The sequence below is a fragment of the Saimiri boliviensis genome, chromosome 13, assembly GCF_048565385.1.
Source record: "Saimiri boliviensis isolate mSaiBol1 chromosome 13, mSaiBol1.pri, whole genome shotgun sequence".
Taxonomy (NCBI): domain Eukaryota; kingdom Metazoa; phylum Chordata; class Mammalia; order Primates; family Cebidae; genus Saimiri; species Saimiri boliviensis.
This window is the reverse complement of record NC_133461.1, coordinates 67267499-67284343: the sequence shown is the minus strand read 5'-3', so window position 1 is coordinate 67284343 and position 16845 is coordinate 67267499. Positions and strand designations below refer to the sequence as shown.

Sequence of the window (16845 nt, the reverse complement as noted above, 5' to 3'; positions counted from 1 at the left end):
TGGACTGTTTTATTGAGGAGACAGTAAGACATTCTGTACGTGAGCTCTCTCAGTAGATAGTGGTCCTCACTAGCTTGCTGTCACCTTGGTTTTCTGAAGGTCAAAGTCTCTCAATTGTCTTGCATATGTTGCCTCATCAGCTGTAGAAGGAAGACTAGGCCTCAAATACCTAAAGCCCTGGGAAGACACTATTTCCAACCTTCTGGAAATTTCTCTTCTGCCTTTCATTTGAAAAGAAGCAACTTACTGAGAAAAAGGCTGGAGCAACTCCTTAGAGGCTGCAAGAGTGCCAATCCTTCCTCCAGCTCAGGAAGACAAGACTTCGATCAACAGAGTTTCGGAGGCTGAGGCTGCAAAGCACAGCAATCAGTGCTCACAGACTCTCTTGTGTTTCTGATTCCAGAGTGACAGCTGCATGAGGTTTATTAATTGAAGAGGGGGTGGAAATGTTCATGTGGTGTTTCAGAGGCCATAGGCTATGGAGGTGGTTGTTCAATAGACATCAGAAACAAAGAGACCAAGCTGAACTGGTGGAAACTACGGCCTTATTCTTGGAACGGGAGGCTAGGAGTCAGACACTGTCACTTGCTTTCAACAGAGACTGTGCACGGGAGTAAAGGAGGTGCATGTGTGTCCAGTTTCACAGCTTGGGTGCCACTGGGCCTCAGGTAGTTCTTCCTTGACTGGATATTACTATAGTAAGTGTGATGTATCAATCTGCTCACATCTCAGCCAATGGAGAAGTTGGAGGCCATATTTTTCTAACTTTTTTCCAAGACAGTGTTCTGCCTATTCAAACACCAGAAAAATGGGATTGTGACCAAACAGGAGCCCAATTTTATATTTAGAGATTGTTGAGCCAAGCCAGGAACACTCAGGAATAGTCTTAAAGATTTGACGACTTTAATTCTTTTGTTCAGGACTTGTGATTCTCTTAACAAAGAAAAGGTTGCTTGGCATTTTCCCACAAATCTAGAAGTTGGTGGGAAACATTGATCCAAACTGCATTTGTTCTTGATACAGATATTTCCATATGAAAGATGTTTAGGCTCATGAAAGCTCAGATGTCTCGAGAAAGCTAGAGAAGGCTGTGTGGGGTAGGGAAAGTCTCTGTGTGTGAGTGGGCCCATTCTCGCCCTATACCCAGGATCTTCGGCATTTTCCTTTGCAGACAGTGGCCTACAATGCCTAATTAGAGTCTGGCTATTGGCTTTGGTATCCCATTGCTGTGTTCCTAGTTTGTCTCACAAGGATTGGGTGTACCATGTTAAAATATAACATTGCAATGTTACAACACAACACTGTTGTGAAGATCATCTTTGTTCTCAAAATATCTTTTAAGAGCTAGTGGAGTAGAGAATGGCTTGTTTGTTATCAGTAATGCTCTTCCTTCACCCAGAAAACACAAGAGCCTAACAGTCAGGCCGTTCCCACAGGTACGTGTGGTCCCTATCAGGGATACACTGGTCTTCCAGCCTCCCTGACAGATCCTTCGTGGTGGTGCTGCTGACTTACCCTAGTGGACCCCCGCAGGATCCAACCGCTGCTGCGGACTGTTAGGAGGCCGTCACGCAGTGCTGAGCGTGATGTGTGATACTGATCTCTGACACGGGAACTTGTCATGTCTGAGCAAACTGACTTTTAGTTCTGTACCAGCTAGAGTCAGGAGTTCAGGAATGTCCTTTTGAGCCCCGGGTCAACTTGGATTGTCTGAAGTGGAAGTCTAGATGACACCCAGATTTTACCAGTGCCCAAAGAACAGCTTTCCGACCCGGCCCTCATCAGCCTGCTCCCCAGAGGAGGCAGCCTGGTCCCAGCAGGTCTTCTTCCCTCTTCACCACCTTCCCTGAATCTGGTATTCCCATGTAGAATGACCTGCTCCTAACTGGGTGGGAAGCTGGCCAGCACTGACTGCATGCTGTGTACTTTAAGCTTGTGATGGAGTATTTAAGGGTCAGACATACCTTCCTCAGGTAGAGCACCTTGGTCTCGAGTTAAAATTTCTGACTCAAGCCTGAATGGCTCTTACAGATCAATAGCTGTTTCTTGGAGGTAATGGGATATCCCGTAACGTGGCAATCATAGTGGGACACTGGGGAATTTAGAGCCTTATTTGTGCTAACACAACGCAACCAAGGTAAGATGGTGCGTATGTGGGTGAGACGGCGACAGGCAGAATGCTAAGGTGGCAATGATCTGTGCGTAAATGTTATTGTTCCTTGTCTGTAAGGATTTATATTGTATCAGCAAGTGGTAAGACCACTTGAATTTCATATCATCCTTAAGAAATATATACGGATACATATGTCATATACATGCTAATATCTATATATTGGGGTGTATGTGCACGTGTGTGTATGGAGCCTATTTTTGAAGAAGCACAAATAGCTGAATCTAGGGGAGTGACTGTGAGCTGAATTGCAGTAAATCACTGAGGTATTCTTCAGCAGTGAATACCCTTTTTTACATAATTTTATTATGTCTTTTAAAGATAGTAGCTATTAAATAAATCGACAGATAAAATGTATTTATGAGAGTATTTTGCCATCTTTGTTTATTGAACTTGGTAGACACTAAGTATTTTCATTTGGAATTAGCCCCCTCAGTCTGCACCACAACTTAAAATACAGTCTAAATACAGAACACTTTGGTACTCTATGCGGTTGTTGTAACTTAATGCCACACTGAATGCTGCAGCATTTCATAAAGGTTATTCTTAGATATAAGGATGGCTCTTTGCTGTGAATATGGTTTGCATGTCCGCTTTTGTTCCATCTGGCTTTCGGTTACTACCATTTCCCTTCCTCAGTCTCCGTGAGCAGCAACACTTGGTGTTGGCTAGCATCATCTGCGATACTCCAAAGGAATGGGCGGAAATGAACTCCTGTGCCCTTCTAATGTCTCCACGAAAGAAGCACACTGACCCTGAAAATGCCAGCACAGAGCCACCTCAGCGGCAGGAAAGACACTGAGTGAACCAGGATGTGCACTGATCGATGGCTTTACACAAAGACTCGGTTGCACGCCACGTCAGGGTCTAATAGAGCAAGCTTCCAGGGCAGACCATGCCTCCTGCACTCTCTGAGCAGCTAAAGCTCTATCTCTGCATGTTCATCTTAGAAGGTGACAAGGATGCCAGAGTGCGGCTTCCTCCACCCACCCCTAATAAGACAGTGTGAGTCAGGACTCAGGTCCCCCAGGAAGAGGAAATTGCAATGATTGGGCACTTTCTCTACCATTGGTGTGGCATGTACCATGCTGCAGCCACCCCTGTGTCACTGCGCCCGTGTAACAGGATTGCTGCTGCTATTTTCCCAATCGCCCCATCTAGTGAGAGGGCTAGGAAGCCACATGCCTCCTGCAACTACTGGAAGCCAACAAGTGAGTCTCCTCTCTCAACAACGTAAGACAACGGATGTAAAAACAGGTTAAATTACTTTGAAACTTTAATTACAGATACTTTTCCACACAACATTTCTGAAATGAAAGCTTTGATTCTCCCTTTGTTTGCATAAAGGCTGTGAAGGTGGGTTAGCCAGACCGTACATCTTTTCGTATATGCATATCTACACCTGTGTCTCTTCTTTATTAATAAAAGTTGTCTTGATCACAGTCCCAAACCAATTCTGCTTTAGATTCCAGCATATATAACTCAGAAAGTAAAAGAATTTCAAAGGAAGTCAGGCTGCAACCACAGGAAAATGGCAGGAACAGTTGTAGCTTGATAGTTGTTTCTTCTAAGTTCAACTCAGAAATATAATAATAATTAAGAGAAAAAAATAAGAGGCCCCAGCTTTCATCCCTGCTACCAAACACGCTCGTCCAAAACCCTCGGCTGTCTTAAAGTGCAATTACTGTTGTGAAGTTGCTCAGGCCAGGGATCAGGCTGGACGGAGTTCAAAGCAGAAACTTCAAACACTCCTAGCTGTTCATGACTCAGGGGCTGGGAGGGAGAGGAGAAAAAGGACAGTTCTCCGGCATTCAAGTGCATCAAAAGAATAAATGTCTTTTATTTCAGTAAAGAAAATCTGTCCATAGTAAGGAATCCTGCTTTGGAAAAATATGACTTTCTAAAACGTCTATCTGCGGATGTCCCAGTGCAGCAGAGTGACAAGGCAGGCGAGTGCAGTCAGAGGCAGGGGCTGCGTGTGCCTCCCACGGGCTCGGCCATACAGGCGGCTTCCGCTGTCTTCTGCGAGGTCCTCTGCCCTCAGCGAAGAGGAGGCGCACTGGACCAAGGGCATCTGGTAGGACGTAGCTCTCTTCTCCGGCCTGTCTGGGCTGGACCCGTCGCTGGGCCTCTGGCCATTGAACAGCAGATAGCGCCCCCGGGCATCCTGCTCCATTTTGAAGATCTCGTACTCCGTGTGAGGTAGTTTGATTCCCAAGGCCACGCAGCCATTGGTGTGGGTCACATCCTGCTGGATGCCCACCTGCCAGGAGCCCTCGGCCCCGCACTCATTCCCGTTGAAGACGTTGAGCAGTGAGGCTGTGGCCGCATCCATGGGGGTGACCTTCATGTGATTCACTGCAGACGAGAGAGGAGAATTCCATGACTCCAGGGAGTAGGTGCAGGATGCAGAAACCCACCCAGCAGACACTGGCTACACTCAACTAGACAAGGCTTTTTTTTCCCAAAAACGATCCCACCTTCAGACCCACCCATCTGGCTGCAGCAGTCATTAAAGCAGTGTCAGGTGGGAAGAGTTCAACCTGTTGATGTGAGTGGCAGTCACACCAATAGACAGGCTGCAGGTGTGGCCACACAACACAGACCATCTGGTAGAGAACCGCTGAGCCCAGGCTCCAGCTGGGAGTGCCTGCAGGCAGGAAATAAAACTGCAGCTGGGCGTGCTCCTAAGGACTTTTATTTAGTGATGTTAACTCCTTGAGATTGAAACAAATATTCAACAAAGGCTGGAATTTTGCTTTTATCAAAGGCTTTTGGGATTCTAAAAGTCTGGGTGTCAAACACCTATCCCAGTTGGCATTCTCACACATTCCTACAGGCCCATACATTAGGCATCTAAAATAAATTAGGCTGCAAGCAAGAGAAATATGAGTGAATAAGTTAAATACAAATCCCAGCTTTTGTGGAGAATTGCTTTTGAAGGTCCCCCAGGGGGCCACTTCCGGGTACAACACGATGAGCTTTGGAGTAGAGTCAAGTAAAGATCGCTTGCTCTCAGTTAAGTTTCTCAAAGGACCTGGATTCCTGGAGCAAACTCTGCTACCTAAAAGGGGGGCTAATGTCTTCCAGGACTTTCTGGGTTAACAGAAACTTTTTTTTTTTTTTGAGATGGTGTTTTACTCTTGTTATCCAGGCTGGAGTGCAATGGCGTGGTCTCGGCTCACCGCAACCTCCGCCTCCTGGGTTCAGGCAATTCTCCTGCCTCAGCCTCCTGAGTAGCCGGGATTACAGGCACGCGCCACCATGCCCAGCTAATGTTTTGTATTTTTAGTAGAGACGGGGTTTCACCATGTTGACCAGGATGGTCTTGATCTCTTGACCTCATGATCCACCCGCCTCGGCCTCCCAAAGTGCTGGGATTACAGGCATGAGCCACCGCGCCCGGCCAACAGAAACGTTTTATAGTAATGGAACTGAACTTGGAATTTTATCTGGAAGGAGTCACCTGGGATGGAGGCTATCTCCCTTTATTTGGCATAATAGAACTGATACCATTTTACAAAGATGCTCAAACTTAAAGAAGAAAGCAACCTTCTAAAACAGCAACCACAAGCTCTGCTTTGTTGCTGGCAGCCTGGTACAGCTCCTCCCTCCCCTCCTCGTTTAGTGATCAGGACACAGTCTGAATCTTCCCACAAATGCTCCCACCTCCAAGCAGGTGACAGCCTCTCAATTACACAGCAGGCTCAGGGTAAGAAAGGACAGCTCCAAGCACCTGAGGTGTCACTAATACCTCTTTATTGCCCACTCAAGGAATCACTATGGCAGACAAGCAAACACAGTGTTATTAGAGGGGTGGCATGGAATCCACCAGAGTTGTGTATAAAAAACGTCAAGTGCAGACTTGAGATTTCTTTTTTTGTTTTTTAGACACAGGGTCTTCCTCTGCTGCCCAGGCTGGAGTACAGTGGCAAGATCACATCTCACTGCAGGCTCAACTTCCTGGGCTCAAACGATCCTCCCAGCTCAGCCTCCAGAATAGATGGGACTACAGGCACATGCCACCACACCCGGCTAATTTATTTTTTATAGAATCGGGGCCTCACTGTGTTGCCCAGGCTGGTTTCAAACTTCTGGCCGCACGAGATCCTCCTGCCTTGGCTTTCCAAAGTGTTGGGATTATAGGCATGAGCCTCGGACCTGGCCAGAGATTTCATTCCCAGTAACATCCTCCCTGGGCTGGCAACTTCCCACATGCGGCGCAGCGGTGTGGACTCCTCCTGCATTCAGGCCTGCCAGCAGAGACTGTCCACCTGATCCATTTTGAGCAGGGAGAAACTAAGAGGATGTTGAGAAGGACTGAGGCAGAAATGACTCCCTAGTAACTCAGGAAGAAAAGAGGTCCCTTCCCTCATCTCTGCCTCCACAAAAAATGTCACAGGGCTGTCTATCGGCTGATCCGAGGTGGGAATCCTACCTTTGAAAACAAACTCAGTGCCTCCCATGACCCTGGAGGAGAGGACGCCGCGGCTGTAGCGGCCCCGGGCGTAGATGGAGAAGGTGGGGTGCTTGCACACCGGGTCTGAGTAGTGGTAGTAGTGGCCCTCCCAGGTGTTGTTGTTGTCGTGGAAGATGAAGTGGCGGGTGAGAAAGAGGACTTCGGGGCGCACCTCGCAGCGCTGGCTCACCCACTCCCCGTGCAGACCAATGGTCAGGTCCGCCTTCGGGGGCAGGATGGGAGGGTGGTGCTCGTCTGACCGATAGATGATCCGACAGGCGATGCAGGCATGGTCGTGGTTCTGAAGCCAAGAAACAAACATACTCAGAGGGCTTCGTCTTCCCAAGGGAGCAGTGCACACGTGCTTCCAGCAGCGGGTCTCACCAGGTACCAGGTCACCATCACTGACAACCTCAACACCAAGAACCAACTGGAATCATGCTCCAGGGCACAGACAGAGGCGAGAGTGACTTGTGCCTGTGTGCCCACGGATACCCATAAGTGCACACGTGTTTGCCTGACAGTACAGACCTACACAAACATTTCAGATGTGATGTGGACTCTTTAGAATCCTATTAAGTTTTCAGACCACATACACTGGACACTTGATTTCAAAAAGAAATGATGGTAGCACCTCATACCCATTAAGATGGCTACTATCAAAAAATGCTATCAAAAAATCACAAGTTGGCGAGGATGTGAAGTAATTGGCACACTTAAACGCAGCTAGTGAGAGTGCAAAATGGTGCAGCCGCTGTGGAAAACAGTAAGGCAGTTCCTCAAAAAAAGAAAAAAGAAAAGAAAGCAACAGATTACCCACTAAAGAAACATATTACCATATGAGTCAGCAATCTTACTTCTGGGTATTCACCCAAGAGTTGAAAGCAGGGACTTGAATAGGTATTTGCACACCTACGTTCGCATCAGGGTTATTTAAAATAACCAAAAGGTAGAAGCGACCCAAATGTTCACTGATGGATAAACGGATCAGTAAAACGTGGTCTATCCATATGATGAAATACCCTTCGGCCTCAGAAAGGCAGGAAGTTCTGACACCCGCTACAGCAGTAATGAAACTCGTGGACATCATGCTAAGTCAAATAAACCAGACACAAAAGGACACTGTAGAATGTCACTTATATGAGGTTCCTAGAGTGATCAAATTCATAGAAACAGAAAGTGGGATGGTGGTTGCAGGGGCTGGAGGAGGGGGAATGAGGAGTGGTTTAATGGGTCCAGAGGTTCAGTCTGGGCAGATGAAAAAGTGCTGGAGGTGGAAGGTGGCGATGGTTGCACAATAATGTGAGTGTCCTCAGTGCCACAGAATTGCTCACTTAAAACTGGTTAAACTACACATTTTACATTATGTGTATTTTACCATAATTAAAATGTATTTTAATTTTAAAAAGTTAGGAGACACAAAAGAAAAAAAAAGGGACCAGCGCTCCACTGGCTGCGGATGAAAGTGAGTTGTGTAGGAAGGGAGGGGCCTTTAGAAGAGGGAATGGAGCAGGGGGCCACAGAGCAGTAAGCACACCTGCACACTGCCCTCTCTCTGGGTCTGCCCACCTCCAGATTCAGAAGCACACGTGAGGGATGCTGGAAGTCAGGGCACAGGGTGCTTGAACCCAGTGCCGGTGCCTCTCTGTCTGACCAAGTTCTCCGCACACTTCTGAGCCTGGGCTGCCTCATCCTGCACCTGGGTCATCCCTCTGCTATTCTCCTCCTACTTCGGGGGTGAGGAGTGCAAAGCTGGAGGGCTAACAGAATGCTGACCACTAACAGCATGCGCTGATCGGATCAGGCTGTGGTGGGGAGGTAGAAGTGGGTAGCTCCGTGTTCCAGGGATGGCTGGGCCATCTCAGCCCTGCGCTCCCATGCCATCAGTTCGTGGCCTCACATCTGCCCTGTGGCCAACGCTGAGGGGTGCCCAGTGACCAGGCAGGCACACTCTTCTTCTCCAGCATTTGTTTCCAAAAGTTGCAGATCTCAATCACTAGCGTCTTTGGGTTTACAGCCCTCACTCAACATGTGATTTTGTTGTGGTTGTTTGATTTCTCAGAGAGGGTGGGAGGAGCCGTGGGCTTCCCAGCTGCCTTGCAGCCATTCTCTTCCGAGACGGCTATGCTCGCTCACTTGCGCTCCTGCAGTGTGCATTAGATGGTCGTAGGATTGCACTCGTGTGAATGTTTCCCTTGCTAACATGGTTTGTGGCTTGTAGACGATGGGATCAAATGGCCGCAACACTGAGACGAAAGCCAAGTCCTGGGCATCCCCAGGCTCCGCTGGCAGTCGTTGGCCTGCGGTTTCCTACAGAGGGATCTGGGGCACACAGAGAAATTGCCTGCAACCTGTGCTCAGCATGAGCTGCCCGCTGCAAGTTACCAGAGAAATAGAGAGAGAAGAGCTTCTGGATGAGGCTCATTAGGCTGCTGCTTAAGCACGGCAGGGAAAGATGGCTCTGGCCAGGTCCTGGAGTCTGAGGTCAGCCCTGGCCGCTGGTGATTTGGGGCAAGTTATTTATTTCTCTAGATTTCAACTTCCTCATTTATATAATGGTGATCGTTATACTTATTAGCATAACTGCTGCAAGAAATGAACAGTAGATTAAGGTGGTTCCCACTCCATGCACCCAATTGGTGTATTAAATTAAGATTAAATAAAGGCCTATCTGCCACCCTATGTGCCACTATCTTTCAAAGGCACCTTAAGGTGAAGAAAATACAAACTGAGTTAAAGGAAAGCATCACTGAATACGGTAGCTTTGCCCTTATGTTTCCTTAGTCAACTACTATGGGGTAAAGGTTTCAGATTTTTCACCCTCAGTAAGTGTTCTGATATTCAAAACCCAGGGTGGAAAGTTAATATGACGTACTGTGCCCAGCCCAGGAATCCTGCCTAAGTGCTGGTATTATCACCATTGAAACTGGGCCTGCAGTCCTGGTGTGGAGACCAGCGACATTCACTCCGACACTGGCCCGGAACCTGGATGTAAATCACGAAAGCATCACAGTCCGGAGGGTGGTGTTCTCCTGTGGTGCCTGTTAACAAAGACGCAGGCTGTGCGCGAACCAGTCCCCAGCCCAGCACCACCTTGGTGAGCCAGCACATGCTGAAATAAGAGAAGTCACCTGGAGCACTCCTTCCGTCGGGGTAAGAAGCTCAGGGGCCAGATCTCCCTCAATCAGCCAGGAGGAGCTGTGCACTCCTCTCATTTGCAGCTCATCACTGGTGGCCAGCTGCCCAAAGCCTAGCTGGTGGCCCCGCTCCCCTACACCAACCTCAACCTCCACCTCCCCTCTGTACCATTCCCCATAACCTGGTTTGCCAACTGTAATCTGGGAATTTAAAAACATCAATTGTGATGCCCTCATTTCTGGTCATTCTAGGGAACTGAGTCTCAATCCCTGAAAAGATTTTCTTCCTCAAATACCAGGATCAATTCAGGAAAAGCTCAGAGAGCTTCTAAGTTGGGGGTGGGAGAGAGAAAATAAGGGATGTTAGTTCTTGCAAGAGATGTTTCTGGGACGTTGTCGAGGGCCAACTGCTCTTTGACTCAGACAAGGAAAAGGTTCGGAAGAGGGGAGGGGACATTGCTGTCACCTGAGTTGTTCCAGAATGGGTGTTTGTGCAGTGCTTTCCTTTAGGAATAATGAGGCTGGGGTCCTGAGACGAGGACCTGGTGGGAATTGGTTACTTTAGGAGAATGATGGTCCTGGGCTGAAGTGTCGCTGTTCCATAGCAGAGAAAAGCAGGCCAGGCAGGTTTTCTTTGCCGGGCTGGGGTGGAGTAGGGAGGCTTGTTTTCCATCAGGTTGTCTGAGAATTTAGGGTGGGTGCAGGGACTAGGAGGAACCTGGCTCCTAGGTACTGGTCTTGCCAAACCCCTAAACTAAATGCTTTCTTTTATTGTGGTTATATATATGTAACACGGAATTTGCCATCTTAGCCATTTTCAAGTATATTCACACTGCAGTGCGGCCACTCCTGGAACCTATTCGTCTTCCCCAGCTGAAAATCTGCACCCACTAAACACTAACACCCCATTCTCCTTTCTGCCCCTGGAAACCTCCATTCTCCCTTGTCTCTGTGGATTTGACTAATCTAGGTGCTTTATATGAGGGGAATCATTACTATTTGTCCTTTTGTATCTGGCTTATCTCACTTAGCATATGATCCTCAAGCTTTATCAATGTTGTAAAATGTGTCAGAATTTACATCCTTTTAAAGATGAATGATATTCTATCGTATGTATATTTCACAGTTTTAGCTACAGTTGAATAAGGAGACATCTCTTATTGTTAATAAATTTTAAAATGTCATTTATGCTCCGAATTGTCATAATCTTTGGCTTGAATAAAACTTAAGAGACCTACAGGCACAACTACAGAGAAGCAGAAATTAAAGTCTGTATATTGTATTGGTTTTAAATTTCTCTTTTCTAAGATGCTTTTTGGAAACAGTATCCTTCCAAGATAGATACATGGAAAGAGAATCACATGTGCAGTTTTTAAACATGATGAGTGATTGGTACTGTGGAATATCATTTGCTATGTAAAATTATTCCTTCTTTTTTTAGGATCCATGTTCCAAGACCCAACTCTCATTTGAGAAGTGTCCTCTCCCAGGCTCACCAACTTGGTTTCCAGGGCATCCCCTTTCCCTGAATCTTAGAAAGGGCTATTTAAAGCCAGAGTTTCTGTACACAGAATATTTGAAGGTTAAGGCAGAGGAACCAGAAAGTGTTTCCTTGTTGCTATTCTTTACACACACTATAAAAAGCTTTCATCAGAAAGGGGAAGGGAGAAAAAAGATCCCTATGCAAGCAATCTCTGAAAAAAAAATCAAGGTTATTCTAAAAAGAAAGAAACTTATACTTTATAAGTGAGCAATGTTCTAGGCAAAGAGTGGGGTTCTGCCTGCTCTGCTCTGTGATTCCTGCCCAGCTCTGGGTAACAAATTAAATAACTACAGCTTGCATTCACAGGACATTTGAGCCTGGGGGGTTCAAGTACAGCATCTCCTTGGGCTTTACAGTCTCCCAGGAGACCAAGGGTACATTGTACAGATGAGGCAACTAAGGCATCTGGAGACAAAGAGTCAGATGACTTTACAAACCCAAAGTGGAACCAGGATGGAAATTTGGACCATCTTAGGACTTGCTGAGTGCCGCCTCCTGGCCAGAGCTGCCTCTCAGGCAGAGAACAGACGTTTCCCCAGCAAGGACTCCAGCCCAGGAAAAGGGCTTCTCCGGCTGATGACTGATGGGGATTCTCCAGGCTTTCTCTATTCCCTACCAATATTTATTTCTGGAGAGGTGGTTCATCAGCAACATTTGCTGACAGTATCCGCTTGTTTTCACCATCTTCCCAGAATGGAAGAAATTACTTAATGTGATCTTGTTGTGAACAGATTAACTGAGGAAGCAGGCTGCATGAAACATAAGTCTTCAAAAGCAGTGTTCCTTGAGGTAAAAGTTTTGTTCAAGGAAGGAGGAAAAATGGGAGTAGACGATGGAAACTTCCTTTCCTAGGGTTTTGTTCCCTGAATATTTATCACAAAGAAATCTGCTGACCAATGGCCCACATTGAAAGCTTTCTTTGTAACTGCGATGTGCTGAATGTTTGATTAAATTTCTGCTGTAGATAACCCTGCAGATACATCCTTCTCGGGTCTTCTCCATTACGAGTTCTTTGAGGCCAAAACAAGTGTTCTCTCTTTGTCATATTTCCCATGACATCCAGGAGAGAGCTGCATAGGGCTCTTGGCTAACAGACGAATGGAGAGAAAGCTGGTGTTGGATATGTAAAGAGTTAAATGGAGTAGCTAGCATTCATCACAAATGATGGGTGCCCACCTGCCAGGTGGGAGGGAACTTGGGGTGCTTTTCAGATCTGGGATTATAGGAGCTTGTGAATTCGGGCTCATTTTGATCACCTTTTAAAGGGAGCATGATGACGCCATTTTTTAGAAGGAAGTGGGTGAAGAGCTGTGACACTAGGTGCAGAATCCCCAGGCGGACTTGCTTTCTATCCCACTGCAATAGACTGCATGTTTGTGTCCTCTCAAAATCCATGTTCAAACCCTTACTGCCAATGTAAGGAAATGAGGAGGTGGATTCTGTGGTGGGTGACTAGGTCATGAGGGTGCAGCCCTTGAGAAGGGGATTAGAGCCCTTATAAAAGAGGCCTGAGAGTTTTCCACCTGTCTTGCTGTCACATGAGGATACAGGGAGAGGTCAGCAGTCTGCAACCTGACAGAGAGCCCTGAACAGGATTCCAGCCTCCCACCATGCTGGTGCCTTGATCTTGGCCCTCCATCCTCCAGAACTGTGAGAAGTGAATGGCTGTCCCCAGTCCATGCTGCTGCTTTGCTATGGCAGCCTGGATGGACCAAGGCACCTGCCACCCAGCACCTGCTGCTCTGTACCCACTCCCCGCAGGCTACGGCAGCTCCTCAGTGTACTGCATCATCCTGGCCAGGATACTGACACCTCTGTGGGGCCAGGGGGACTCAGAGAGCCTCAGGGAGACTGCCCAGCACCCCGCCCCCCCCCCAAGCCTGTTACTGCCATCCAGAAAGGGGCCTGGGCCAGGAAAGCAAGGAGAAGGGTAGAAACCAGGCTGCTAATTCCTGTGTCTGTAATTGACTATGGAAGCAGCGGAGAGTAAAACTCAACCAAACACTTCCATGTCCTGGAGTTCAGCAGGGGCAACTGATGGGTCCTCAGGAGCAACATTAGCCTTCTGCAAATGGCCTTCCAAAGCAGCTTAGAATCTGAGAAGCGAGCTCACAAAGGCCTTTTCTGTTTTAGTTAACATTAGTATCACAAAAAAGACCATTCGCCTCTACCTCTCCTATACATACACATGATTACTGACCCAACGAATGGAGAAAAAGGACCCTAAGAAGATGGCTCTTTAAGAGAAATGACTTTAAGAATGGTTTCTGAGAAGAATTTTCATTTATTTTTACATGCTTCTTTCTCCCGCTGCTATGCATTTTGATTCATTTATAATTAAAGTAGATTTATTGAATCTGCTGTAAATCCATTGGGCACCCCTGGCTGGCCCATCCTCTTCCTTTCTGCCCTCAGGCCTCAGCGAACACTCCCTGCAGTAGGGACCTCAAGCATACTTTTTAAATGGCCACTTTCCTGCTTTTGCAGGCTTCCCTGTGTCCTCTCAGCTTTCTTGTCTTTTAAGGGATAAAATGTTTACAACTTGCATTGTCCCTGACAACAAATATTTCCTGGTCGCCTAACTCCTTAAATAAAGCAACCTTGCATGCCCGTTTATCTGCTGAAAAACTCTAGAGTCAAGAAATACGAGTTGTTTCTGCAACAAAAGTGTGTATCCGCAGCCTTGTAGCCCAGCAATTGTCTGACACTGCACACCTCAGCCCAGATAAAATGTCCACAAAAGCAACCTCTTCAGGGTCAAGACCCCCTCAACTGACCCCTGTTGCCAGCTCAATTTTTCATAGAACTGAGCAACATTTGCTGCCTTATAGGAAACAGATGGCTCCAGCAAGCAGTCCGTTTTCTTCTAGGGTCCTCCTTCTCGTAAGACTAGTTCTTGAAACTGTTTTAGGTCATGACTTCTTGAACTTCTGGTCATTCACCACCTCCTCCATCTCCCATCACCTCTGCAAATCACACCAGCAGAAAGAGAAGTGGCGTGGAATTCTTCCAAAAGCACCTGGCTCCTTCTATATCCCAGCGACCCGGGTGCCCACCTACCCAGGAGTCACGCCAAGCACGTGTTCAGGGAGACATCCCTCCATGCCGACTCCTGAAGCTGGACTGAAAAGTCCAGGACCCAAGGCCACCTGACTCAACATCCCCACGTTGTCACTGATATCAGGAAGCTGCATAGGTCAAACATCCTCTAAAAAACCTCTGAGAGGCAAGCTACCTCAAACACATATGCTGACTCACAGCCTAGGGGCTCCCAAAGAATTTGAGAGCGAAAGGGCAGCACACTCTTCTCCTGCAGTTTTCAGGTACTCCCAAAGCCTGATGCTGTTCTTTCTCCCGTGTGTAGCTCCCCTGCTGTACATGTGCTGGGATCAAATATTTCAGATACACGGCCTGGGGAAGGCTATCCGGTTTTCAGACAGCCCCTTTGATTTACAATCCTGTGGTTAAATCAGTGCAGGATTTTGGAGAAAGACCAATTCCATTCGCTTATGAGTCTGATCCCGAGGTTCTGGCATCTCTCACGACCCTGGCAATCATTTGCTTTTAATTACCGTTTGATTCCATCCCTGAAAGCACGAGCCTGGCTGCTACCCCTGCAAGTGCACGGTTCTGAAGAATCTCGGCAGAGGGTTATGGCTGCTCTGATGCTAAACTCGGTTCAGGCAAAGCATCTTCTTTCAGGGTTATTTTAGGCTGTCTTGACTTTTGTATAACGAAGAGTAGCCAATTCTATCCTGAAAGAACTCTCCCCGCACACCTGAATCTCTTCAAACACAACTTATTTGCCAAAGGATACTGGACCTCACAGCAAAGCTGCATAAAGCTTAGAAAAACAAGTTGACTTAAAGTTTGTATTTTTACATGGTGTCCTGTTTCTAGAGGGGCTGAGACTCGTGGTTTGAAACTCAATTTAGCATTTAAACTAATTTTCAGCCCGGTCTCTACAGACCAGCAATTAGGGAAAGAGAAGAGTTCAGAGGAGGAGTTTCCAGCCTCTCCTGCACAGGCGTGTGCGGTCTTTGAAGATGCTCCCCCAGCCTTTTTTCCTGTCGCTGCCGGGCAGCCACAGACGGGCCAGACGACCTGCTGCTGCCGGGCCCGCGTGGGTACACAGCGCCTGGGCTTTGTGGTGCCGGCTCTGGAAAGGCACCAATGACTGAGTCCATTTCGTGCCTTCTCGGAGCTGTCCTGGGGAAGGATCTGAAAACTTCCTGAAGACTCCGCTGCACGCTGCAGGCCAAGAGGTACAAGGCAAGAGACAACAACAGAAGAATGGGCCCTTTCAGCTCCCAGAGCCACTCGGCCTTCCACTGACCTCCAGCCATCTTGCGGGGCCGCCAGGCCGGCTTGGGAAGCCTGGGTCCTCCTCCCAGCTGGGCTGCCACCTGCATCTGTGGCCGCAGCATTCCTCTGGGCCTGAGAGTGTTTGCCGGCTTTTGTTTGTTGTTGTTTTTTTAATCTAAATTTTCCGTGATGACTGGGCTTAGAACAACACAGGACAAAATGCAAGAGGTACCAAAAGTGAAAAGTCTCTGTCCGACCAACAGCTCTGTCTCTTCCTCCGAGGCAGCCATTAATTTCCTCCAGAAATATCTGATTCCTCTGCAAAGAGTCCATCTCCTTCTCCTTTCATGATCGGTTTTATGCACAAGGTATCATATTGTTCATGCTGTTTTGTAACTTCCTTTTTCCTCTACTTAACAATGTGTCTCAGGTAATATCTAAGGTCCTAGAGCTCTTTCCACCCTTAATTTTCTGTCGTCAAGGAATCAGCCTATATTAAAGAGTCTACTTCTTAAGAATCTGGATAAATGTTCCCACAACTGCCTTAGCAGAGCAGGGAGGAGAAAATGGGAGGAAGTGTTTATTATTTATTTATTTATTTTTAGAGAAAACAAAAGAAAGAAAGAAAAAATAATCATAATAATAAAAAGAATGAAGGAGAGGAAGAAGGAGGACGAGGAAGAGGGAGAGAGAACGGGGGTGTTGCTTTGTTGCCCAGGCTAGAATGCAGTCTAAAAATGGGTATGCCTATAACTGTGCTTAATAATGGAGACACGAAAAAGATGAGGGAAGAGAATAACAAGCAGTCAACCAATATTTCCTTTAAAACTGTAAGTAGGTGTGATGCGGTACTGATAAGAGTGTGTATTTTGTGTATTTAAAGTGGGAGAGAGAATACTCTTGGGCACCAGCCTTAGCAATGCTGACTGGGCTTTCAGACTCCATCCGTGTAGCTACATCCACGAAGTGCACCAGAGTGTTGAGGGTAGAGAGAGAGGTAAGAAAATAAACGTGGTTATGGTTAATTTTTCTCCCAGTACTAAAAAGAGCAAAAGAGATCAAAGCCCACCCAGGCACATGAAGGTGAGGAAAAGGAACTACAACCTGAGTGGGTGCAAAGGACCAGCCCAAGGTCAGGTTCAGAGCCTACAGCCCGGCCGACGCCGGCCCAGCAAGTTCCCTGGCCGCACCTGCTTCCTCACTCAGATCTGGCACTCAGGGCTCCCTGCTT

At 47.3% G+C, this 16845-nt stretch overlaps 1 protein-coding gene across 2 annotated transcripts in view; it reads right to left on the bottom strand.

Moving 5' to 3' along the window:
• Positions 1-3428: 3428 nt before the first annotated feature.
• The window catches only part of APCDD1 (APC down-regulated 1), a 33985-nt gene continuing 20568 nt past the window's right edge, over positions 3429-16845 (bottom strand). For both annotated transcript variants that reach the window (XM_074383778.1, XM_003924852.4), the window contains 2 exons: positions 6609-6930; positions 3429-4528 (listed from right to left, as the gene is read on the bottom strand). In XM_074383778.1, coding sequence (XP_074239879.1) covers positions 4080-4528; positions 6609-6930 — 771 coding nt within the window. In that variant the 3' untranslated portion in view covers positions 3429-4079. The remainder of the gene's footprint in view (positions 4529-6608; positions 6931-16845) is intronic.